General features: G+C 38.6%; 1 protein-coding gene across 1 annotated transcript in view; it reads right to left on the reverse strand.

Moving 5' to 3' along the window:
* dpp6b (dipeptidyl-peptidase 6b) overlaps positions 1 to 25,865 on the reverse strand; it is a 105,709-nt gene that overhangs the window by 26,196 nt on the left and 53,648 nt on the right. Inside the window, exons 2-7 of the mRNA XM_036138198.1 lie at positions 18,285 to 18,399; positions 13,011 to 13,109; positions 6,447 to 6,541; positions 4,172 to 4,246; positions 4,015 to 4,067; positions 3,599 to 3,680 (exon numbers count right to left, since the gene is read on the reverse strand). Coding sequence (XP_035994091.1) covers positions 3,599 to 3,680; positions 4,015 to 4,067; positions 4,172 to 4,246; positions 6,447 to 6,541; positions 13,011 to 13,109; positions 18,285 to 18,399 — 519 coding nt within the window. The remainder of the gene's footprint in view (positions 1 to 3,598; positions 3,681 to 4,014; positions 4,068 to 4,171; positions 4,247 to 6,446; positions 6,542 to 13,010; positions 13,110 to 18,284; positions 18,400 to 25,865) is intronic.

Raw genomic sequence — 25,865 nt, forward strand, 5'->3', positions numbered from 1 at the left:
AGTTACTGCAAGGCGCCCCGATCCAGCGGCTGCTTCACAAGCCCAAATCATCATCCCTCCACCGCCATGTTTGACAGCTCAGGTGTTCCTACTGATTTACTTTGTCCTGTTTTGGTCTCTTTGGTCTCATTGTTCCACAGGACCTTGTCCTGGACGTTTATTGATGCATTCAGATGCAGCTCTGCATACCTGATGTGCTGATGTATTCCCTTTATAGATAAGATGCTCTCCACTAGCTTTACAAACAACCCACACTTGTTCAGTATTTTTCTAAATTGAAAACCTGGTTAAGACCAGAGGGATTTTCTTCTGACCCCAATGTGACCCTAAAATTTAAGGAAGGGAGCTTTATTATTTTATTTTATTTTTCAATTTTAGCAATTGGTTTCACTGCTCACGTGAATTTTTAGCTTTCAAAATCTAAAGAATTGCAGATTTGATCAATAACTTGTAGCTGACCTCCACTGATGCTCGTTTCTGTCACGAACCACTGGTGTTGTGTTTTGTTTTTGGGGTTCTTGAGCCCAGTTCTGCTGGAGGTTTTTCCTTCCCGCTAAATGGGAGTTTTTCTTTCCACTGTCGCTTCATGCTTGCTCAGTATGAGGGATTGCTGCAAAGCCATGGACAATGCAGACGACTCTCCTTGTAGCTCTACGCTTCTTCAGGAGTGAATGCTGCTTGTCGGGACTTTGATGCAATCAACTGGTTCCCTTATATAGGACATTTTTTACCAATCTGTATAATCTGACTGATTTTGACTTTGTAAAGTGCCTCGAGATGACATGTTTCATGAATTGGCGCTATATACATAAAATTGAATTGAATTGAATTGAATTCTGTATTTTCATTTTGATGATCTACATGTCCCGTCTTTCCTTATTCGGTTCTCTTTTGAGTTTGTTCTTGTTAGTTTGGCATTGTATTACAGTAACTGTTCTTTGTAATTTTAGATTATTTCTGTCAGATACATCCCCGAGTTTCTTTCTGTTCTACTATTTCTGCCTCTGCTGCAGCTCATTCCCTCTGATTAGCTCCTGTCATTTCTGTCACCTGGGTGGAGGGGTTGGTAGGTAGGTAGATGTATTTTTCTTCACTATGTGCTGCAAAACCTTTAACTGGTACTCAAAAAAAACAAAAACAACAGACTACAAAACATCCTCCGATCTGGCCTCGCTCCACTGGCTGCTTGTGCATCTTGGAGTTAATTTTATCGATTTCATCTTGAAATGCTTGAAGGGCCTTTCCCCTGAGCTTCAATCATCCCTCCTTCCATTCTCGGCCCCCCGGGTCAGCCGCTCCTGCAGGTACCAAGGACCAGGAGGAAGCTCAGAGGGATGAGAGCCTTCTCTATTGCTGCTCCTCAGCAGTGGAATAACCTCCCCCTGACCATTAAAGAGGCTCCTCACTGCCTACATATAATACTGTTCCTAAAAACCCATTTATATTCTTTTGCTTTCAACATCAGAGAGACTTTGTTTCTCTGACCTTGTTTCTTTTTATTGTTGGTTATTTTTTGTTATATTTATGGATTTTTTTCTTGTAATGTGTGCTTATAGTTAGCCTTTATGTGCAGCACTTTGCTTTGGTTGCTCTGGTTGTTTAAAACCACTTTATAAATAAAGTTGGTATGGTGGGTAGATTTAGTTAGCTGTGATTCACAAGGAGTTTTATTAGTCTTTGCAGTTTGTGCAACTTATTTTTTTTTTAAAAATCAGAAAGCAAGCGGGCCAATAAGGTTCAGTTCAGCGTCTCACTGTATAAGCACTGAACCCGAAGCTGCTCAAAATGACAGGTGAGCACTTTATATTAAAGTCCCTTATTTGTAGGACATCACCAATTGCAATGTACCATTTCTATCGTGCTACATTTCCACAGCATCTTTCCAAATGTTGTCAATTTAAACAGGATATGCTGCAGTACTAAGGGTTCCTTCCTCGCTTAAAACCATTCTCTTTCTTCTTGGAATATATTAAGCTTCGAAATCCTGAAAATCCCACAGATGAATACACTTTTTGTTCCTAGCTCATGCAACATTGATGTTTGAGGGGGAATTGAAAGAGGCACTGTGAGCCATGATGTTTTGGAACATGTTGCATTGTTGCAGGTTAACTAATTAATAATAAAAAAAAGATAAAGAGACCTAAAGCAGCACTGAATGCTAACAAATGGCTGCAGCTGCTATTTTTTTTATTTATTTTTTACAAAAAAGTATAATTGGTAAACAATGAGAGAAAGGAGTTTAATATAAATTTAATTTAAGATGAAGGAGATTTTGTGTAAATAATTACTATCCTCACCATAGTGATAGAGTGAAACATGGTGGTGGCAGCATCATTCTGTGGGAGTAACTTTCCTTCAACAGGGACAGCGAAGCTGATTAAGAATTGATGCGAAGATGGAAGGAGCAAAGAGCAGAGGACTTACAGGGGGTGTAGGCTCACCAGAACACAGATGCATTTTATTTTAAAGTTGAGCTGTGAGACCATAAACATTATATATATATATATATATATATATATATATATATATATATATATATATATATATATATATATATATATATATATAATATGCAAATGCCAAACAGCAATAACGGTTATGAGCTTAAGAAACAAGCTCTCGTCAATGTGTTGTACCCTGAAGTACAAACGTTACAACAGCAACCTTAAATCTAAAGCCAGAGCTACATTATGCTATGGATCAGATCCACTGAAGATTCTGTGGCAGGGCTTGTAAATTGATGTTGACAAATGCTCTATATCTAATTTGACAGCTTGAAAAATTTTGCAAAGAATGATGGGCAAAAGGATGAGTTTCTGGATCAGGGGTGTCAGACTCTGGTCCCTGCAGACCTGTGTCCTAAAACACCTGAATCAAATAATGAAATTACCTTCTCATGCACACAGCTTCGGCTGAGACCTAAGTGGCCTAATTATGACATTCAGGTCTGTTGGACTTTGGACATATCTAAATGTTGTAGGACACCGGCCCTCCAGGGCGGGAGTCGGACACCCTGTTCTAGATATGGACTTGGGGCTGAAAGATGTTTCAACACCAGGTTGTTGACTTGCGGGTGCTGAATAAAAATGCAAGTCACATTTTTTTTCTTTTTACTTTTTTGAAAAACCCTATTGTTATAGTATTATAGCCTTTCCTCTTTAGTTTCAATTACACCCATGCAGTGTTGCTCTATGAAATAAAACCTGTTTAAAACACATGGCAGTTCGTGGTTGTCTGGTAACGGCAATTGTCAATGGACATGAATACTCATGCAGTGCATTGCAGATCCTTGCAGACAAACACGCAGCAGTTCAACCAAAAAGACTCGTGCCCTCTGTTTGAGTCAGACGGTCTGAGCCACAGAGATGCCATCTGCCTCTGTGGCTCAGACCAGCTGTGTAAAAATAAAACCAGCTGACACTGATGGAGGTCAAAACGAACAGTTTCCTCTTTTATAGCGCATAATGCTTTTGTCATAAAACACATCAGGTAGGTGTTAAAGGCAAGGTTTGTCAGCTCAACTGTGACACATCACAAATCCCCACTGTTTCTTATTCTGATGTATCTCCATCTAATCATGAAGGGAGGGCGATCTTACCAGCTGCTGGCCCTGGGGTCCCCATCCGGCATACTGCAGGGCGGCGTCGTGCACCTCAGGGGGATTTAAAGGCCAAGTCTCCCTGCGGACAGGACGGTTTACAGAACCTGTCAAGTACACTTATCACATCCACAACGCACATTATTTGTGTTAGTCCCATTCTTCTAGTCCTGATCAGTCCATCAAATGTGTCTAAACACAAGCAGACTGATCAGTCTGACACAGATGGATTTGGGGTTAAAAGCGGGCGAGGAGCCATGCAGTGCACCACACAGTGCTGAACTGCAAGCCATGGTAGCAATGGGAGCAGGTAAGTGTGGCTGACGTCAGTGGACTGACGACAGATGGTCAGACTGAGCGCAGAGATCTGGGAGGGAAAGAAAAGGGAGAGAAAAGACAGCGAAGGTGGCTCTTACTGTGTCACGAGGCTGTAAATGATGTACTTGGCCAAATAAGAGTATTGGTAGATCTGTCGAAACAAAGAGAATCAGTTCGAGACAGGCAAAACCTCAAAATGCATCACTGATATTTGCTTGTTGTTATTATTATAATAATTATCACTGTTGTTTTTACCGGCTTTACATCAAAGGCAAACAGCACGTGCTTCATGTCTGGAGACACCTGATATTTGGCAGCTTTTGATCTGTCCTGAAAAAGATTTAGAAAAATAAAACATCAATAATGCAACTAACGCTATGGGGTACACTGGGCTTTCTCACGGCAATCTTACTTTCAGAACTGCTGTCATGATAAAACTAGGATTTTTCTTGAGTGTGATTTGAAGAACTTTGTTTATGCATGTTATTTGTTGCATATTTCAGGAAACCGATTATCTTTATTTATCCAGAACTGGCAGAGCTGCCTTCTCTGCATGAGTGCACTTCGCAGGATTTCCTAGACAATCCTTTAACTGAGGCTGGCTTTGGAGCTCATTTCAAACATGAGGATTACGTGCCCAGATATTTGATGGCCTCCTTCACTAGATTGAACGTCTGGACAGGACGGGAAACCTGAATGCTAAGAGATTATTAGCTGCAAAAGTGTTCATACCCCCCTGAATTATTTCACGCTTAGTCACGTAGCAACCACAAACATTAATGCATTTTAATGGGATTTTACGTTATAGACCCACACGAAAAAGTGTGAATGGAAATGATGCATGGTGTCAGCTGCATGTGAGTCGATACTTTGTACAATCTCCATTTGTTGCAGTTGTAGCAAGCAAGTCTTGTGGGACACGTCTCTACCAGCCTTGCACATCTGCAGACTGACATTTTTGTCCAAAATAGCTCCAGCTAAGTCACATCAGACAGATCTAAGCCAGTCCACTAGAAGGTGAACCTCCACTCCAATATTAAGTCTTTTGTGGCCTCTAACAAATTTTATTTTAGGATTGCCACATTTTTAGCTCCATCCTTTGTCTTTCCGTCTCTCACGGGCTACCCTGTCCCTGCAGGGAAAAAGCCTGATGCTGCCAACATCATTTAGTGTGAAGGGTGAAGGAGGGCAGTAAAGGTTTTCTACCACACTTGGCATTTTGTAGGTGTTGGGTCAAACAGCTGAGCTGTTTTCTCATTTAACCCAGAGCACCTTTGCTGTATCGTCTGCATGGCTTTTAGTCGTTTGCAAACGTAACTTTTTTGCTTACTTTCAACATTAGATTTTTTTTTCTTGCAACTCCTCCATGAACTTGTGTTATATGTGGGACTGACAGCAGCCGTCTCAACAGGTTCTTCCACCTGCGCTGTGGATCTATGCAGCTCCTCCACAGTGACCTTTGGCCTTGATGCTGCCTTGCCAAGTGGACGGCCATGTCTTGGAAGGTGTGCGGTTACGCCACACTCTTTATTGTCACGTCATGGGCCGAGCAGAGTTTGTTGAAATGTTCAGATTAGCGGGTAGTTTTATAACCCAACTCTGCTTCAAACTTCATCTGTGACCTGTCTGCTGTGTTCCTTGGTCTTCACAATGCTGTTTGTTTACTAATGTTCTCCAACAAACCTCATTTGGATAAATACTGAGACTAAATTACTTACAGAAGGACTCTTTTCTTTACTAATGAATTGGCATCTGCACACAACTGGCTGCACTGGATTTTATCTAGGGCATCAGAGTAGAGTGGACTAAATACAAAAGCAAACCCCAGATTTTCAGATCTTATTTGTAAAACTAAATGTTTTAAAAACACATTCCCTAAACATTACATTTGTCTGCTACTTTGTGCTGGTCTATTACAAAGAGTTCTGATAGAATGTATTTGAACTTTGTTGTTGTAACACGAGTAAATGTCAAAATATGCTAAGGGGTTGTGGGTAATTTGGCAAAGTGCTGTAGTATGAGCTCAAGGAGGGATCAACAGTAGTCAAGCACCGAGAAACAACTTGACAGAGATGGAAAAATACGCACCGCTGTCTTCTTGTGTAATTTTGCACTTAATTCTTCATCTCTCTGTTTATTTATCCTCCCTCTCCAGCTCTGATATCTCTGACGTCACTGTTTTCAGTGAGTGGCTTGACTGTCAATGCACAAACTAACCCTCCGCTGTTACCTTTTTCTTATGTTTATTTGATGCGCCAGTATTTAAAATGTAATTTCTAGTCTGATCACACGTTGATACTTCAGGTACATATTTTTTTATTCAATAATATGAACACCAATGTTATATAAAAAAGTCTTCGACCTCTGTCAAAAATCTAGTTTAAATGTATAAATAATCTGGTCTTACTCCAAACCAGAGTTAGTCCAAGTTGTATGGGGAAAAGCACTTTCTTTTTACTATTGCTGCACAGTTTTAAAAGGAAACACGCTCTTGCAACATATCCCAACAATTTGAGTTTGCTGTACTCACAAATAGCTGGTTTGACACGATGATCTCCTCTTTCTGTGTGCCAACATTAAGCTTGAGAACATGCCCATCCCTTGATCGATACAGCAGCTCTCTGTCTGTAAATTACAAATCAGACATTGCAGTCAGAGAGTTACACCCGATTACTCTACCAGTGGTTTCTGTAGTAGCTTCTGTCATGTTGTTTAGTCCGGATTCTGGGCAACATTTTTTAATAAATCAGCTAAAACTATGACAAATAAGCAGCCTTCACTGTTTTAGATATTATGACTCTGGTTTATAGGCAAAACTTTATTTCCAAGAGTTGTTGGAAATGTTCAGTCAACAAGTAACATTTGGTCCATATACAGATTTTTATTGCATCCCATTAAAGCTGAAAGCTTAAAATATAATTAACATGTCCTTCTGCATCATCACAAGGACACACTAAGGGACTCAGTTTGTGATTTAATCGTCTCCTCATCAATATAATAAATCCCTTTGATTGCTGAACAATATAAACATAATTACAGTAATAAAAACCCAGTAAATACAAAATGAGAGCGCATGGCTCAGTCCACACTGTGTGAGTAAAATGTGGGTAAGGTGATACTTTTCTGTCCCATTGACAATGGCCGTTAAACTCTATTTAAATAAACCATTTAGAAACGCAGACATGGGATGACATGAGCCTTATTTATGTTCATCCAGAGCAGGCAGAGATGGTTTCTAGCAAGTTTTTGGTCATTTTGTTCCTTTTTATTTCTTCAAAATAATTATAAATGTTACAGTTCATATTCCTAGTTATGTACTCTGTATTATCACATGTATTATACACAAAATAATACATTTATTATTTTTGTGTGCCAGATGCACACATTTATGGCATCCCTAATCAGGGGCCTACGAAACAGAATGAGAGGCTTTCTGAGATAACTTCAGGTCAGTCTGGGGTTTTTGTATCATAAAGTTGGCTAATTTCTTGATCGGGTCCATCACCATGGTTACTGATGCTGCACACCTAACCTGCTCTGGAGCAAGGCATGTTTTCTGATTGAACATGAAATCAACACCTCTCAACCATTCAGTGGAGTTAAAACGCACTGTTTTACACTCCTTTCTTTCCTCCCCCAACATCTTAATTTCACCGGAAAATCTTTGTAAGAGATATCCCAACAGAGTTGCGCCTTTTGTACTTTAAACAAAGACTGATTACTCTGAAGTGTGTTCCTGTTAGACGTTAACGATTGCAAACTAACATTAATTGTGTCTCTTAATTAAAATGGCTTCCTATGAAAAGATATCCTCGTCATTTATCAAGAGCGTGAAAGCGTCTCTTACATCACAAACTGCTGCATGTTCAGTCCGTACATTTTTGTTCATGCTCACATATTTTCATTTAAAGGCCGTCTGAAAACAACAAACCAGCTAAGACGTGTTCTACGTAACATTATAGACTCTGGATGGCATCAAATAGACGTAGAGATTCACGATGTTGACACATGCTGGACTGAAAACTTTGTATCTTTGTAGATACATCATAGATTTTCAAACTGTTGGATTGTATCATAAAAAGTTTATTTTTTATTTAACCTTTATTTGTACAGTGAGATCCAAGATCTGTTTTGATGAAACAAAAAATGACACCAAAAAGTTATAAGCAGTAACAATTAAAACAATAAAAACATTCGAGTCAAATTGAATAAGCAAATAAAATATAACATAAAACCTTTAAAGGCAAAATGTTAGGCTCCATCCGAATACCTATAATAACAGCTCCTATAGGTCCTGTTCTCCGGCATTTCATGGGGTCAACATTAAGAACTCTATCGTGGGGAAAAAAGGAGCAAAGGATTGTGGGATACCTTAAAGCTTCTTAGCGTCGGAAAGGGATGTTGCGGGGTTCCTAGGCAAAACTAGCCATTGGAGGAAGCAAACAGGCTACGTTTCCTACCTCCTTCCTTATTGCACTATTTGGACAGCACTTGTCATGGCGACCGCTGACGCACTTCCACTTTGGCCAAAGAGCCCTTGCTCAACAAGGGTATTCGGACTGAGCCTTAGTTTCATCCATGCTTTCATAATTTGTTGGGGGAATTGATGAGTAGGGCTGGGTCTTTATTGTATCATTAAATCGTTATCGTTATTCTTATAATGACAAGAATTCGTTCCAACTGGTGGTGTCTGAAAACCCCCATAACTAACAATAGTATCAGCATTGTTATTTTTGCTACTTTCATCCACTGTTGGTTTATTGATCATTAATACATTCAAAAATATAATTAAATGCAGTTACTATGTGCAGTTTGGTGATATAAATCACACTTATTTATGTAACTAGAGTCTTAATGAAATATAATTAGAATTTTGTTTTAATATATGTTATATTTTTTATGCTTTTAACTATAGTATTTGCGGTTATTGGGCTATAATTGACATGCAGGCCCAGCCACACAACTACCTGGAAGAACTGCAAGAAGCTGTGAATATTTTATCATCACTTTTATTGTTATCACAACATTACCACAATATGTCGTGATAAAATCCATGGGCGATAAGTCGATATCGTCCACCCCTATTAAAGAGCATTTTAATTTGCACATTTTCCACATTTCTTTTTCTGTGTCCAGCTTCGAGGAAAAGGAAGGACGAATGGTGGGATCTTAACGTGGAGTCATGATCATATTGACCTTCACTCATTGATAATGCAGAGCATGAAGCAGGAGCAGACATGAATTTTCCAGCACAAAAACAATCCTGCACAAACTGCAGTCACTACAGAGTTGCTGGGAAAATAAAAAAAAAGAGCTGAAGGCAATGAAAAAAAAAAAAAAAACATGCTCCAAATTCCTAATGCCTTCAATTTTGTTCTGGGAATGGCACCCACAGGTCAAACTACCTTTGAAAAAAGGTAAAAAAAAAATATTAATGACCTATAAGATGTTTTAGTGCCTTATTTGGAAGAAATGTATATCTTCAGCTCATTTTCAATAATTTTTTAATTAAAATAGATGGGACTTGAAACCACCATACTTTTCATATATTCTGTTATATCTCAAAAACATGAACGCCAGACAGACAGACGGCAGGCCCCTCTTTGTTTTAGAGATCAATGTGAAGGTTGAATCATTGTATTTGGAGCCGGGAGTGTGTGGGAAACTCAGAGAGGTGAGTAAAAGACTTCAGAGGCAGAATGTGATCAAAGAGCAACAGGGATCAATTACGCTCTGCTGTGAAAGAAGTCCACAAAATATTGATGAGAGCCGCTCGAGTGAGAGGCTGTCCCGTCGGATTTCTGATCAGAAGGTCATTAGCAACAAATGGATGCTGATTGCTTTAACTTAAATGACAAGCGCAATGTCACACAATTGATTGCGGGAGTTTCATCAGGTGCTGAGGGCGTTTTCGTCACAGTTGCAAATGAAGGGTGCAGGCAAATGAGTTTGTAAGTAATTACATGTTAATAAGGTAGTAATGTAAGTAATCAGTGGATAATCTGCTCGGCAGAACACGGGGACAGATGGTCCTGTGCGCTACATGCAAACGCGTCTGCAATCAGAAGGCTACGTTACAGCTGAGGGTGTCTAGTATTTAAGAGTATTTGAAATGTCTGCAGTTTATTTCTGGAAATAAAGCAGAAATAAACAAAAGCAGAATAAAAAAATCTTTAAAGCACAAATGTAAGTCTTTTTGACTGTTATCTTATTGAGGGGTCACCATAACTTGTTCAGACGTGGCAGAGTTTTTACACCTGATGCCCTTCCTGATGCAACCAGAGTTTGAACCTCCGTTTCAAAGACGCAGACTTGGCCTGCTACACCACCACAGGGGGGACTTAGAAACACGAAGTACAGTAGTAAAATTAATTTAGGACAAAAAAGGACAAGTGTTGACACGCCCTTTGTCTGCTTTAAGGAATTTGATAACAAATTTAAAAAGAATGTGTATGTTTCTCCCTTCCAATAACTTTCTTCATCTTCTATATTTTCTAGATCAGTTTGTGCCTTGCTTGTCCAAAGAAAGTGTCAGTTTGCTGAATCCAACTACAAAGCAATTCTTTCCACTCATGATAAGTGCCTTGTTTTTGTTTTTTTTCTACCAGTGCTAATTCATCAGAGCCTTCAGGACTTGGAAAAAGGCTCCATGTGGCGGTCAATTCAACTCGACAGTACTTAATCAATTCCACAGGTAAACGAGAGCTCTCATTGTGTAAATTTCTTCAAAGAATCCTTGCGATTGTGACTGATGTGTAGTGGTCTGCGTTGCAAATACGATGTCGGTTTTAAACCTGAACACATGCAGGCCACTTTAATTGATAAAACCTAAGCAATTCTAAGAAATTCTGTGTTATGATGTGAAATTTTAAAAAGTGACACCAAAACAAGAGTGAAGAATCTCATCTATCACTAAGGTCTGCTCTTTGGAAACATGATGGTGTCTCACTGAGCTACAGCTACAAATGGGAAATGAAGATGGACCCGAACCAAAGGTTTACATCAGGGTTTTTTCCAGCAATATGGTACAGAGTTGAAACAATAACAACAATTGAGGCAAATGGAAACATCCCTGGCATGAAGAAAAAACTGTAAAAGAGCAAATCCACACATGGGAACCGACACTGGTAATGTTTCCAGAGAAGTCTGTTATTTGGTAAATTAAAGTACAACTTGTTTATATATACCCCAACAAGTGTGATTTGAATGTTTTTTTTTTTGTTTTTTTTTAGTGATCTTAGTCAGGAATTCCTGAACAAAGTTATTTACTCTGTAGTTATTTACACAGTTTTGATGTGGTTCTTCTGATGTACTGGAAACAGTATGTTCAGCCCCCATTCAGGTTTAGAGGTAAAACTGCTGCAGTTTGGACCGAAAAACGCTGCATAGATTTGGAGAAGCTTGGTGGATCTTAGCAGCTCAACTGAGATGTCCAAAGACAACAAAAACACAGAAGGCAATGATCCCCACGAAAACTTTAGAATAACACAGAGACAGATTATTGAGCAATCCGTCCAAAAGTACAGATAAATTGACTTGGCTTTCAAGCAAATATCACATGTCAGTGAGTTTACTTTGTGGTTTGTTTTCCTGTAGTGTTTTTTACTCCACGTTGTAGCTTGTCTCATTAAATGCCCTCGTTCCCACTTTTTTCCCCCATACACACAAACTTGGCGCCGATGTCGTGTCTTCAGTCTGTTGTGTGTGCTGATTCTACAATTAGGTTTGGCTTTGTCTGATTTAAACTAGTAAGGGATAAAAGTGCACTTATGTGACATTTAATTAAACTGGGGAAACGTTAAGGGGTCTTATTGTGTTTAGATGTATTTGCATTAAAAGCACAAAGAAGATGTGTACTTGTGCTGTCAAGTTAAGCAGATCAAGTGCTAACTAATGATCAGCCGTTTACTTTAAGAGCATAAAAAACACTGTTATCTTTTATTTATTTGGATGAAATCCATTCCTTCTTTGTGCTCCACACCTCATGAAAGAGGACCAGAATGTGATAGGAATAATTTGCCATTGTTTTTCCAAGAGGTGATATGTTTCACCATACAAGCACTCCGGGCGGAACCCACTTTATACATTTCTTTCTCACATCCTTTTGCTAAATGGAAATAATTTTGTGGTTTATTCCTTAATTTAAACAACAATCCTTTTCTCAAACATTGTTCACCAAAACAACTTAGTCTGTCTGTCTGTTTGCAGAAAAAAAAAACCCAGTCCAAGCGAAGAAGTGCCACGTTGCAAACTAAAATCACATGGAGCATTTTCCAAGTGAACACCAGGGGGCGTAGGTTTGCAGCTCCAACATGGATGAGCTCCACTGCCGGTTTTCATCCCTGTTCTTACCTCAAAAAGTGAGTGGCAGGAAAACTACAGTGCACAGCACCTTTTGCACATGTTACGCTGATCTGGTGTTAAAGCTTGCCCCTGCAGCTGGACTTATTCTGCAACGTGTCTGCATCTCTTTGCCTTCAGTTATGAGGCTCTAAGAAACAGTTCTCTTTTCCTTGGATAGCGTACGACAAAAAGAGACAGGCCAAATGCTCTTGTTGTGGAATATAAATGAAGCGGAAAAGAAAGCCAATTTAGCTTTTTTTTATCTCTTCATTTTCATCCACAAAGCTGAACTGTTACAGCTTTTTAAGTGCCTCAGCTCTCATCTGTGCTTCACGTCCTCCAGATACAATTTACAGTTAAAATAAATATTTAATTGTAGACACCCTGTTAATGCAACTTTCACTTAGCTGTAAGACTTTAAATGGATCTAGATGCCAATGAGTTCAGCTGATTGTAAGCTTTGCTTCATAATTTATTAAAAAAAAAAAATAACCCTGATGAGTTAATAGGTACTTTGCGTTTTGAATTTGCTCTAACTATAATCTCGCTACTTGTGCATGTTTTCTTTTTTCAGTGCCAGTATGCTGCACATGCATGTTCAGGAAGCTTTACCTCCAGATAGAAAATGTGTCAGATATTAATACCAACGTCACATTGTGAGTCGAGAAGAAAATGTCAAACTGTCTGAGTATGGGTTGTGTTCTGACAAAGAAGTCAGCTTTTAAATGTCAAAGCTAAACTGTCAACGCACCACTGAGCCATTTAGCGTCTGGGTCATGGATTCGAAGGTCCGCACCAAAGATGTCCTCAATGGTTACTTTCTTCTTAAGAGCGAGGCTGTCATCTTCACCTGTCAAATGCATCAGAGTTAGATAAATTAACATGGATATCTTTAATAGTTGACAAAATATTCTGCATTGGGAACCAGATAATCAGATTAACTTAATTTAAATAACCTTTAAATTTCTCCCAAACTGACATGAAATCTACCCACATTCACGTCAGTTAGGATGACCCAAAGTATTAGTGTTTGCTAAATTTGGCAACAGTTTGCTATTTTTAAGACATTATTTTAATTACTATTTTATCATTTTAAAATTTGCATACACTAAGATCACTGTGCCTTTACTTACTCTGGAAAACCCAGATTATGGTGTCATGGTGTTGCAGGCCTTAAATTCATAACATCTGATGTAATTAGGGCATGGCTGTGTGTCAGAGTTTGCTTTCAAGCCCCACATCTAACATATTGCTTCTTGGGGTGACAGTATTGGAAAATCAAAAGAAATCAGGCGAGATGTCAAGAAAATAATTGTGCACCTCAACGAGTCTGGTTCATTGTTGGGTACAATTTGAAAAAGGCCCGGTGTTTGAACAAATATGTGCAAGTTTAAAACAGCATGAAAATGTCAAGCCTTCAACAGAGACGGGTTCTGTGTTCCAAAGATGGCCGTGTTTGGTGTAAAGTGTGTGTATCAACTCCAGAAATAAAAGCAATTAAACTTGTAAGGTTGAATCAAGACCAGTCAGAGAGGAAGTAGCCAGTACACGAAATTGAAAATAAAAACATCCATTTTGCAAATACACTCTGAAACAGGGACTTTATTTTTTGGATACATGTCTTGTTGTCTATAATTGAAGTCCTGTGGCACTATGACCACGGTTACTTCAGGGGCAAGGCTTGCAGGCTTGAGAACACCAACCCCACTGTGAAGTATAGCGACGGCAGCATCATGTTCTGGGTTTACTTTGCTGCAGGAGGGACTGGTGCACTTTATAAAATAGATAGAATCACATGGAGAGAACGTTATTTGGAAAGGTTGAGGGAAGCTCTCAAGACAGCAACCCAACAAGTTAAAGGTCTTCCAACTGGGCAATAACTTTAACCACCCAATTAATTAATTACAAAAGTAGTATTGAGTAATTACTTAAGGACAACAAAGTCAGTGTTTTAGAGTGGCCATCACAAAACCCAGATTTCAGACAGAAAGTGTTCGGGCCGAGATAAATAGTTGTGTGTGGGTAAGGTGACCTTAAAACAACACTCTGTTACTCTCTTCAGGAGGAACGGGCCCAAGCTGCAGCAAACTACTGTGAGCAGCTCGGGGAAGAAGAGACAAAATGTTTGTAACAGTTTACAAGGCAATTCTTCTAAATATTAAGGAAATACATGTAAACTTCTTAATTTGATGCAAATGATAAACAACCTGTCCAAAAACTAGTTTTGTTCATTCTGACATTTTATTAAATAAAATAGCAATTTTTTGTAACCGTAAAAACATAAAAAAGTGAGAAGTTTACTTTCATTTAATGTCAGACAGCGAAGGAAAAAAAACGTAGCCTGACTTCTTTCAGAAAGTGTATGTAAACATCAGGTTTAACAATATATATATATAGAAAAGTGCCAGTATTTGAGGTCAACCTAAAAGGGCTTTGTTTTGTTTTGTGAACATTATTAGCATTTCAAGCAACCACGTCTACCAGTTTCAAAGGAAAAGCCCTAAGAAGGTGAAGCGGCTTTAAGCGTTTCATCATTTCAAAGTAATCTGCTATTTTACAGACATTGCAGTGCTTTAAAGATGTATTCCCTACCATTAACGTAGAATAAAAAACAAAATGCAAACAAAAGAAGAAGAAGTTGCTTGATTGGTCTGTGAGTGGCTCCTCACAGATATGTGCAGAAGGTTGGCAGCACCTTGTTAGCCCAAAAGTCAAAGTGGGATCTAGAGCTGGCAGAAGAACCGCAGGTTTGAGCACCAAACAGGGAAACAAGGCCGGTGTCTGAGCTCTTTGAGCGTTTTCTGTTGCATCTATGTTTTAGAAACAACAGCTATCACAAAGACTGACAGGCTGATATTAATTTTCCAAATGGATAATTACTTTTTTTTTTGACAGGCCTCAAGTTGTTTGAGCGCAGTAAATGTGTGTGAAGCGGTGTCAAACAATGTTTATCGGCTTGGAAAAAAAAAAAAATCAAAAAAAAAATTCTCTCCTCCGGCAAGCGCGAGAAGGCTGATATCTGAAGGAAAATTGGATCTGACATCAGGCTGGAGCTGTTAACGCATTAACATCCCCATTAAAACAGGAGTGAATGGCATTACACATTAAAAGGCCCTCTATCCTGTGAAACGATGAACCTTTGTCCGTGTAAAAAAACCAGCACAGAATCGCCGCGGTGATGTCTGTAAAAACGCGCCCTGCTGCAGGAGGGTCATCAAATTAAAATCGCTGCCTGAGCTCCAGGAGGGAGCAGACTGCTGCTGCCAAGACAAATCATATGAGGTCAGTCTGCAGGTTGCGGCACTCAGTGTAAAGTCAGCCGTGCGTGCAGGAAAACATGTGTATTCATGCTGATGAACAGGTGTCTCAAAAACGCTCAGCTTTCTCGCACCCATGGTTTACACGGCAATTATTAGGGTTTAACAGATTTTCATTGGTAGCAATAAAATCAACAAATATAAACATCTTATACATTTCTCAGAACACAGTTGTTGTTTTTTTTAAACATGACAACATATTCTCTCATCACAACCCAAATAACTGCTTTTTGATTGTTTTTCTATTTATTTATTTTTTAGCATTTTTGACCTCTATTGAGCGACTCTCGTTGAATTTAAACAAATCCTTTAATTTAGTCATCTTTAAATGTTTAATACCATTATTTCATCTGAAGCAAACATAAGTACCAGAGGGAAAAAAAAACAAAAAAAACAAACAAATAGCATAACAATCCTGTTTTTGACTCCCCTGAGTGGGCTGAGTTTATATCTTTCTCCTGTAAACATTAAGGCAGTGGAGACTTTATATTCTATTCTAAGTATATTATTCTAAAGTATGACTACACTTTGAGTTATAATTATAGTACCAGCATGTAAAGATGAATTCAAAGCTCTAAATAAAATGCATCTTTTACTGCCCTAGCACTTTGTTAGCTGACGTGCTTAAACAGAATACAAATTTTATAAAAGAAGAATATAGTTGTATTTGAACTCCCTTATGGCTATAACTATATGCCGGTGACCTGAATTTATTCAGATTTAATGGCTGTAGAATTAACAAAAAAGGTGCAAAGAGGGATTCGGCCGCTTCTGCAAGACACTTTGACCTTTGAGTGTCTGACAGTTATTCAGTATTACCGTGTTTTTCACTGTGCAATAACAGTTTAAAGGGCAAAACAACTATCTAATGCCAGATCCCATCATGGCTTATGTGATGGTAATAAGAGTGTTAAAAGTGACTGCAATTACAAACTAAATGGGCAGATTTTCTTTCAAAATATCAGTTGCCTTCCTGCGAGAAAAGCGTTAACATATGTGAATGTGAGCAGCTATTTTTGGGAATTTCAGATTTTAATAAAATAAAGTAAACGTGAGCAAAGACACCAGGAGTGAAAAATATGGACGCTAAGCAATGACAACTGTAGACATGCTAATTTGTGAGTGATGCCATGACCTACATGGTATTTATTCTTAGACTTTTTGTCAAACAAATCATGATAAATAAATAACAACCACTTCCTGTTGGAGCTGTGAACTTAGTTCAAACTGTTAAGGATGGTGATCTAAGAGCATAAATTATTTCATTTTAACCTGTCTGAATTGAATCAAATTTTTGTGATGTCATATTTGTATCTCAGGGAAAGAGGAAGTGATGATTGACAAATTACCTTATAAAGTTTGACCATCAATAAATGTATACATTAAAAAGCTCCAGTTACAGTAATTCTAAAGGGATTAAAATTCGTACCTAGAACAGCGCCACCTGTTTATTTGAGATAGAACATTTATTGTTAAATAATTGTTTTCTCACTAAATAAATGAAATATACCAAACAATGCTAAAATACTAAATAAATAGATACATTAAAAGGCAGATGTCTTAAAGGGGCCATAACAACAAATTTCATTTTTCTGAGGTTTTGGGGGTTATAATATGATCTGTTGTGCACACATGAGGCCGTGTGAATGTCAAAAGTGGATACCAAAGGACCTGCTGAGGGGCAGTCAGCCAATCAGAGTGTAGTCAACTACTGTAGGTAGAGCTACATATCATTACCGCACCTAACCTTTTTACTGAGAAGGACATTTAGCCTAACAAAAAAAAAAAGCTGACATTATCTATTTATTTTATGAAATTCTTTGGAGAATTTACTTATGCAGCAATATCAACCACATGCAATTTAACATTTTTATGAAATTGTCCTGCTAAAACAAAATAATTATTTAGTTTTAAAGCTTTGTAGACATTGAGAGCAACACTGCATGTGTAAAATTGTGCAAAATATGAAGTCTAGTAGAACATTTAAACTTTGGAGGCAACATTTCCTTAAACAGCTTTCAGGTTTAACAATTTTAATAAATTTTTACAACATTTATTACAAAATCTCCAAAATACAATTTTTGTCACCTACTGCAAATCAGTGCAGATTCACCAATATTAATTATGCATTGTTTGCCTGTTTAATTATTTAAATTAGACCACAAACAGCTAGGTAACTAACTATCTAAATGTCAGTAATACATTTATGATAATATCCTGTGCTGAAAATGTGACCCAGTTCTTCAGGAGTGTCAGGAGAATTAGGGCAAATATAATGACATCTTTAAATGCAAATCACACCAGCTGATACGGCCCGGTCTCAGGAAACTTTAATAATATAAAGTTAAAGTTTACTTCCTTTATATTTCATTTTTTGCAAGTTTTCTCACATCCCACTCTCTGAAAATATGAAACTTTGATGCCTGGTGTGATAAAGTAGCGCAGTTAAAAGATGTCAAATAATCGTGTCTCGTTGAAGAGTAAGACAGATTTTCCTGCAGTTTGTCTAAACCCTCATGATTTGTTGTGTCATTTAAACTGCGGGGAACGTCCTCCGAAAAGCTCAAAATGCATGTAAATGAAATGTAAAAATACACTATTTATATGCATCACCAGGAGGTCATGTTGTCATGCATCATAAAGCAGAGTACTGTCTTTCAAGAGAGGAAGTGTTTTACAGTGTTTGAGTTTGGTCGTGTGATACCTACTAGGGGTCAGCAAGATAACGGAGGTGACGATCAGAGAGCATATGATCAGGATGACGAGGAGGGCGATTGCTATTCCCTTCCAGTTCCTCTGAGGTGGTGCGCTGCCCACAAGGTCCTAGAAATGACAGAAACACGATATGTTAGAGACACATGAAGTATTAATCAACCTTTTCAGTCTTCCAAGATACTTTGCCCACTTAAGCTGGACAGCTGGATTTTATGATACTGATGAAGTTTAACTGTCTGTTTTCCTTTTTATCAAAGTAGTTCAGAAAAAAAAACAGAAGTTTCAATACTGAATGTTCATTATGCTAAAATCCAGACAGACAGACAGACATGTATATATATATATATATATATATGTATATATATATATATATATATATATATATATATATATATATATATATATATATATATATATATATATAGCCATCCGTCCATTTTCCGACAGGCTTATCCCTATTGGGGTCACAAGGGGTGCTGGTGCCTATCTCCAGCTGTCAATGGGTGAGAGGCAGGGTACACCCTGGACAGGTCGCCAGTCTATCTCAGGGCAACACAGAGACAAACAACCATTCTCGCACACAATCACACCTAAGGAGAATTTAGAGAGAACAATTAACCTAATAGTCATAGTTTTGGACTGTGGGAGGAAGCCGGAGTTCCCCGGAGAGAACCCACTCATGCACAGGGAGAACATGCAGACTCCATGCAGAAAGACCCAGGGCAAGAGTAGGACTCAAACCCAGGACCTTCTTGCTGCAAGGCCATATCAGTACGGATATCCAGCAGGATTTTTTTTTTTTCTAATTGAGATCTGATGTGTTTTCAAAGTGTTCCTTTTTTTATTTAGCGCTTTTCAGCTCTTGCATATGACTGTAGTATGTTTTTAAACCAAGTTTACTTAATTTCAAGGCCCTTCTAGTGTAAACTTCACAATCAATTACCCTTTTTGGACTGCAGTTTCACTAAATGCCGGTTATATACTATTTGTAGTTGTCGGTTTTAAATAAGCTCAGCGAGGCACCATCACTGTGTTTTCCACCTCAATAAATTTCTTTAAGAAATAGTCAATGGGATGAATAAGTAATGAAGATGATTGGATTTTTGATGAATACAAAGACAGGTTGGTTATTAGACAATAAAAGTCATTTAAAATAGCTGTGAGTTGCAACAAAAAAAGTTAAATTTACCCCATTTACAAATAAAAACAATTTCAGGAGACGGCCTGATCTATCCCACTGTATAGGTAATGTCTCAGGATGACCTTGGATGCACGCAGTGTTTTAAAATTCCTCTCATCACACATAGGACAGAAACATATTGTACCAACGCAGCTGGAAAGCAGAGATTGGCCGCAGAACGGGCTATTCTCTGACAGACAGATGCTTACAACTCAACCACTTTTCGTGCACTATAACTCTGCAATCATTGAGCCGCTCCCCGCTGCTCGCGTACGAGGAGTCCCCGCAGCTTTGCCTGATAGCTGGAGTGGAGCGACGGCTTCAGAGCAGGCGCAACGGGCAGAATAATGAACCGCTCCCCCCGAGCAGCCCAGCAGATGGTAGATAGCTAATCAGCACTGTTTGAGGCGCATCTACTGGAAAAATCCACAGGAAACAGAAAACATTTTAAGAGCAGACATGTGGGAGGCGGCAGACTGGTGGCCAAAGACGACTGGTCCAAACCAGAAAGCATATGTCTTCAACTATTTGGATATGGAGGCAATCTGAGTGCTGTTATTGTGTGATTGCACTGGCACAAACACATCATCATCAACCACTTGTAAGCATATCGTGTCCATTTGCAAGAGGTGGAAACAGATGGTTCTCTGAGTTGCTATGGATGAGGGTTAACCACCAATTTACCAAAACTCAGTTATTTGTATCAGTCTGTAGATGAATTATGAAAGCCTTCAGGTACTGAAGATGACAATAGATCAGTTCCATACTAAACAATAACCCAGACTTTTGTTCTTGCTGTATCGTTACCCTAGAAAATGTGACTGAACCACTTATCTCTTGAAGAATGTATCAAATTAACAAACTACTCCAGACTGGTGATTTGAAACTTAAAAAAGGCATTTTTCTAAACTCGTCCTCCTTCTTTTGAATCCTCTGAAACTAAATCTGGTGCTTCCTGTCCCCTTTGAAGGTCGCTTAATTAAAATTGCACCAGTGGGTAATCTAAATGTCACATGATCTAATTTGATTTATACCTGTCATTGAGCGAGGGGCAAAATTAAAAAAGCGGTACAAAAAAACCCAAAGAATTTCGCAAAACAAATGAGACACAAAAATCTCAAGAATAACAATTGGCAATTACATTTATGTGTATAAGATATTAAGTTTGTTTTGTGGGACTTAAATGAAACACCAGAAACTATTTTGCCCAAAGTCTTTGATACCAAAACACCATTCTCACAAAAAGAACCATGATGGCAGCATCATTCTGTGGGAATGATATAAAATGGCAGTAAGCATACCAGTAAGGCAACATCAGAGTGATTTAAAGAGACACATCTAAATGCATATGGGTGGGCTAGTCAAAGCTTGGAAATCAGTCTGATGACTGTGTGGGGTAACCTAAAGAAGCAATAAGCAAAATGTAATGATTTCAGATAGAAAGACAGAAATGTTTTGTGAAGAACTAAAAGTATCTTTTTTAGATGGACTATGGTTCAATTACGGCCTGCACAGTGACACAGTGGGTAGCACTGTTGCCTTGCAGCAAGAAGGTGCAGGGTTCAAATACAACCTTTCTGCATGGAGTTTGCATGTTCTCCCTGTGCATGCGTGGGTTCTCTCCGGGTACTCCAGCTTCCCCCCACAGTCCAAAAACATGACTGTTAGGTTAATTGGCTTCTCTAAATTGTCCTTAGGTGTGAGTGTGTGTGTGAATGGCTGTTTGTCCTGTTTGTCTCTCTGTGTTGCCCTGCGACAGACTGGCGACCTGTCCAGGGTGAACCCCGCCTCTCGTCCAGTGAACGCTGGAGATAAGCACCAGCACCCCCTCGTGACCCCATGAGGGATTAAGCGGGTCAGAAAATGGATGGATGGTTTAAAATACCTCCATTGGATGGATGGATGGTTAAATATCACACACCATCTTTGTGTTGTTCTCTAATCTGTTGTTTACATAGCCCGGCCAGCCGCATGTATGTGAACAGCTGCCACTCAGGGCTTACCCTTCCCTACCCGAAAAATGCCATCGCCAGGCACAAAATGTTGGCGAGCACGCCCGTTGGATCAAAACGTTCTCTTGCTAACAGCATTATAAAGTTGAGAAGGGTGAGAAGGGATAATGGGTGCCCAGTGCTGGAGTGAGGTAGAGGCATGGCTTGATACACTTCTTGTTTTGGTCTACAGATAGAGCTGAAGCTCCACTTAGTGGAAAAAAAATCACTTATTGCTCCTTTAAGAATGCGTTAAACAACAGTTTTAAAAATTTCTGTATCGTTTCAGGGCTTCTGATCATATCGGTGATTTGACTGTCAATAAGACGTTTTAATTCAGAGAACTTAAAAAATAGAGGCTAGAAATACTGTTACCTCTCTCTCTTTCAAATGTACTGTAATTTAATAAGGTCGACTTATCGTCGACCTTATCGTCATTTTGTTATTAAATGTTTTGCAGTTAAACAGGCAAATCTGTAATTTTTTGCCTCACTAATCCCATTAGTAACACTCGACAGCCTATAACACCCAATAGATCATTCTTTAAAAAGATGTTTCTTTTAACATGCATCTAACTCAGCAACCTAGATGTGTTTGGTACCAGACTTGGGATACTAGTAACTGCAGTCGAGACATTAACTTTTCCATATTTTGGCATTAAAACACAAGTTCATCATGTTAAGCCTCTATTTTGTTTTTGAACGTTTACACAGATACATTTCTTTGACTAGACCAGTAGTGTGCTCCAGATCAACATGTTGCCCCTTAGGGACCTCCAAAGTCCTTTTGATCAGTTTGGCCAAAATTTATATAGAGCAGAAATGGCTGAAATGGTTAATTGTAGCAGGGTTTCTATGTATTTTCATACAAATACAACATATAAACTCCATAACAGAATTAAATTAAATGGTAGAATAATTTTTTTGTTTTTAATCAGACAAAAACTGAATGTTTTTTTTTTTTTCAATTATAAAATAATTTTAGTCTCTCTAGCAGTCATCCAGCCATCCATCTATTGTATTCAGTATAACATCTACACAACAGAGTGGATATATACCTGCTCATCCACGAGGAGGCTGGTGCACATCTCCTCCATTCATTAGGAAAGATGTGGGGTTCACTCTGGATGATACGATAATAATGATACTGCCAATGCCAATAACTGAACTTGAGGCCTAAGTTCAGTTATTGGCATTGGCAGTGTCATTATTATTGTGGTTGTTATAAGTTTATTTTGACAATCTGCTGTTAGTTTTGAGGAGCGATTACTTTACTGACAGTTCATTCAGCTTTTGTAATTAAAAAAGGAAGCCACGCCACAACAGACAATGATCTCTATAAAGACCAAACTTAATCACAACACCTTGGTCAGTGCCATTTTTAAAATAAAGGCCCTTTAATTACTTTTTGCACTTTATCAATATTGTGTGCCTTTTAAATTTATTTTATATTTTTTTTATGGCCTCATACATAAGAAGTTAGTATGTCTCAGCATCAAAGAGCACAGACGTGGGACCAAGCAGTGCTTCAAAGTTCTTAGTCTTCATAAAATAAGGGATAATCCATAAAACAAATTTGATTTTTCTGAAAGGTCATGTAAGTATCGCAGCACTAGACAGGTTTGGGTTAGAAAGAGCAAAAGTAAAAATGGCTCTGTGGTTTAAAAAGGTTGCTACCTACCCCCTAGCATTAAGAAAGGATTTATATTTTTATCGTAATTCTTCCATCCAGTAGAAAGAGCATCCATGTAATTACCTTCAGCTCTAACAAAGAAGTTTTCTTTGGTTTTTCTAGGAACCCTTAAATGCCCCAGAGAAAATTGACCAAAGGTTTCTTCAGTGTTGTCCTGGATCTTTGTTTTGGGCAATGTTGCATTCATAGGTGAGCTGCTTGTGTTTGGTAACATTAATTAATCAGAATGTCTTTCTATGTGGGGGATGACCTTTTGAATTTTATATTACAGAATTATGTGTGCATTGTGACAAGAAAATACACACAACAGCAAAAGTGTTCAGAAAAGAGACAAATAAGAGTTTCCAAATGGAGAAAAGAGGCAAAATATCCTTCTCTCAGTGCCCATGAACTGGGCTCTAAAAAGTTTTTGCATCCTAAATATTTAACCATAAACGTTTTTTGGTTATAGACAAGCACAGTTTAGAATAATTGCACTTGAGTACCCTCAATAATATAATAAACGAGCTCCAGATTAAAATGTTAAGGTTCAACTTTGGGATCCCCGTCTGGAGCTTTCAAATTAGAGGTCACGATCTGTGTGCACAAACAGCCGCTTTCCACATTAATCTCTCCGTTCACAGATACCGAGGAGGCTGAGGAGCTCCAGCCACCCGTATCAGTCCAGCTGTTCATAACCGTGTTGCCAATTAGGCCAGGTCTCCGACTGCCTGTAGCGGCGAAAGTGCTTATGGAGCAGCTCAGTGAACCATCCACAAGTTAACGAGGGGTCCATGTACACGTGAAACTGAGACAGCTCCACTGCTCGGCAGGGAGAGCCTGCTGCGCGGCTCTTTGAAGCCTCCAAAATGCAACGCTGCCAGTTACTTTCAATTAAATGCTGAAAATGATCCTGCGTTTTCTTTGACTTTGCACCTTCTGTCTCTGCAGTTTGCCTAACAGCAAAGCAAATCAATACCGAAGGCAGTGAGTACACATAGGAAAACAGGAGTTGCATCAATAGGCTGATTTATTGCTGCAGAGGAAAACGTGTTCAGAGTAAGGTGAACATCCCAGATTCAAATGATCCTAATTCCCCTGCGTTATCATACTTTAATGGGTAAGACATACTGACATCAACCTCTCCCTGAGCCAGAAATAACATTTCCCGAAACGTTGGCAGGCTTGCAGAAAATGCTACTGTTTCTGCGTCTGCTGCCTGGGATTCGGAAAACGACCAAACGTTGAAGCAGGCCCTCAGATAGTGGTCCAGTTCACCTATTTTATAGAGGGGTACCTATAAACGTAGCTTGCTGGTCAACGAAAGCGATTCTGTTTTAATTAAAGTTTAAATATAAGTTGATGAAGTGAATGTCTGACAAGAAGTTGTAAGTAGTATCGAGTAAAACACATCTAAAATAATCTGGGGGAGGGGCAGGGGGACTTTTAGTAATGCTCATAATATTCTATTTCAGTAATTTTATGTAGTTTATGCAGACATTATCGACAGGATAAATAATAGTGGGTTTTTAATTGGAATCCCACAAAAATAGTAGATTTTCCTAAAAAAAAAAAGTAAAACAATATCGGTTTAAAAGAAATTCTGAATAAGTGTAGCTTTTGGCTACAGCTAAAGATGAACAAAGCATTCATTACTGTGTAAGATGGTCACTTCCATCCTCCGCCATCTTGGACTTTTGCACTGTTGGTCGTTTCATAGCGATTTTTTTGGACAGGAAAAGGAGCTGCTTGTAATGGAGGCCCTTCTGATTACTGCTGATTTTGAGTAATTTTCTACAATGTACTCATCGTCCTACATTGTAAGGACATGTAGTTATGTGACCCCAACGCATTTTGTCCAAGAGTGGAGTTAGTTTTGTTTTGATCAGGGTTTGTGATCTTTCACACTTCACCTGGCCGAAATGATTATTGAAGCCACAAGCGTTTTAAATGACCTGTGGCAATTCAGTTGAATAAAATGATTTGAGATTTAAATGTGATTTGGCGAATAATTGTTTGCATAGTTGATCTAAACAGTGACCCGTTAAAAGAAATAAACTCAAACGTCATGCTTAAGCGCGTAAAATTGTTTTAAAAGGTATGAAATGAAAGTAGATTGAGAAGCAATGGCACAAAATGGGAGCCCTTCACTGCAAAGGGGTAAACTAAAGCCCATAAAGACGGGTACCTGAGTTAAAATATGAAGAGACAGGAGCACCAAAGCATGCATCACACTGCATAACAACAAAAAAACAAGTTACTTTATAAAACAGCCGGTCCGTAAAAGAATGAACATGATTACTGCAAATAGAGAAAGGTTAAAACTGCTTTCTCGTGTGAGAATGCTTGCAGTAGTAAAGTCTTGCAGTAGTAAAGCAAGACTGTTCCAAGACCTAAAGTGTCTTCACGTTTTTCATAAATACCTTTATCCTTTTTAAGGCTCCCATTCAAATTTACCGTGTTAGCGGGTAGAATAATGAAGCCGCTAAACTGAAGTATTTGATATGTGAGGAGATGACCCAGTTTTCTGACAGTGACCTTTTTGATCAGCTGTCCTGATGAATTCTTCAACCGAGCGGCAATATGAATCCGGTTTGTCACCGACGCTTTCTAAAAACCGCCAGAAAACACGGAAAAATAAAAAACATGTTCTCTTACAGCTGTGATCAAAACAACATGTAGATATTTATTTCTTTTTAAGATTCACTCCATTTTTTTCTCTATCTTCTTGC

This window comes from Fundulus heteroclitus, chromosome 6 (assembly GCF_011125445.2).
Source record: "Fundulus heteroclitus isolate FHET01 chromosome 6, MU-UCD_Fhet_4.1, whole genome shotgun sequence".
NCBI lineage: Eukaryota > Metazoa > Chordata > Actinopteri > Cyprinodontiformes > Fundulidae > Fundulus > Fundulus heteroclitus.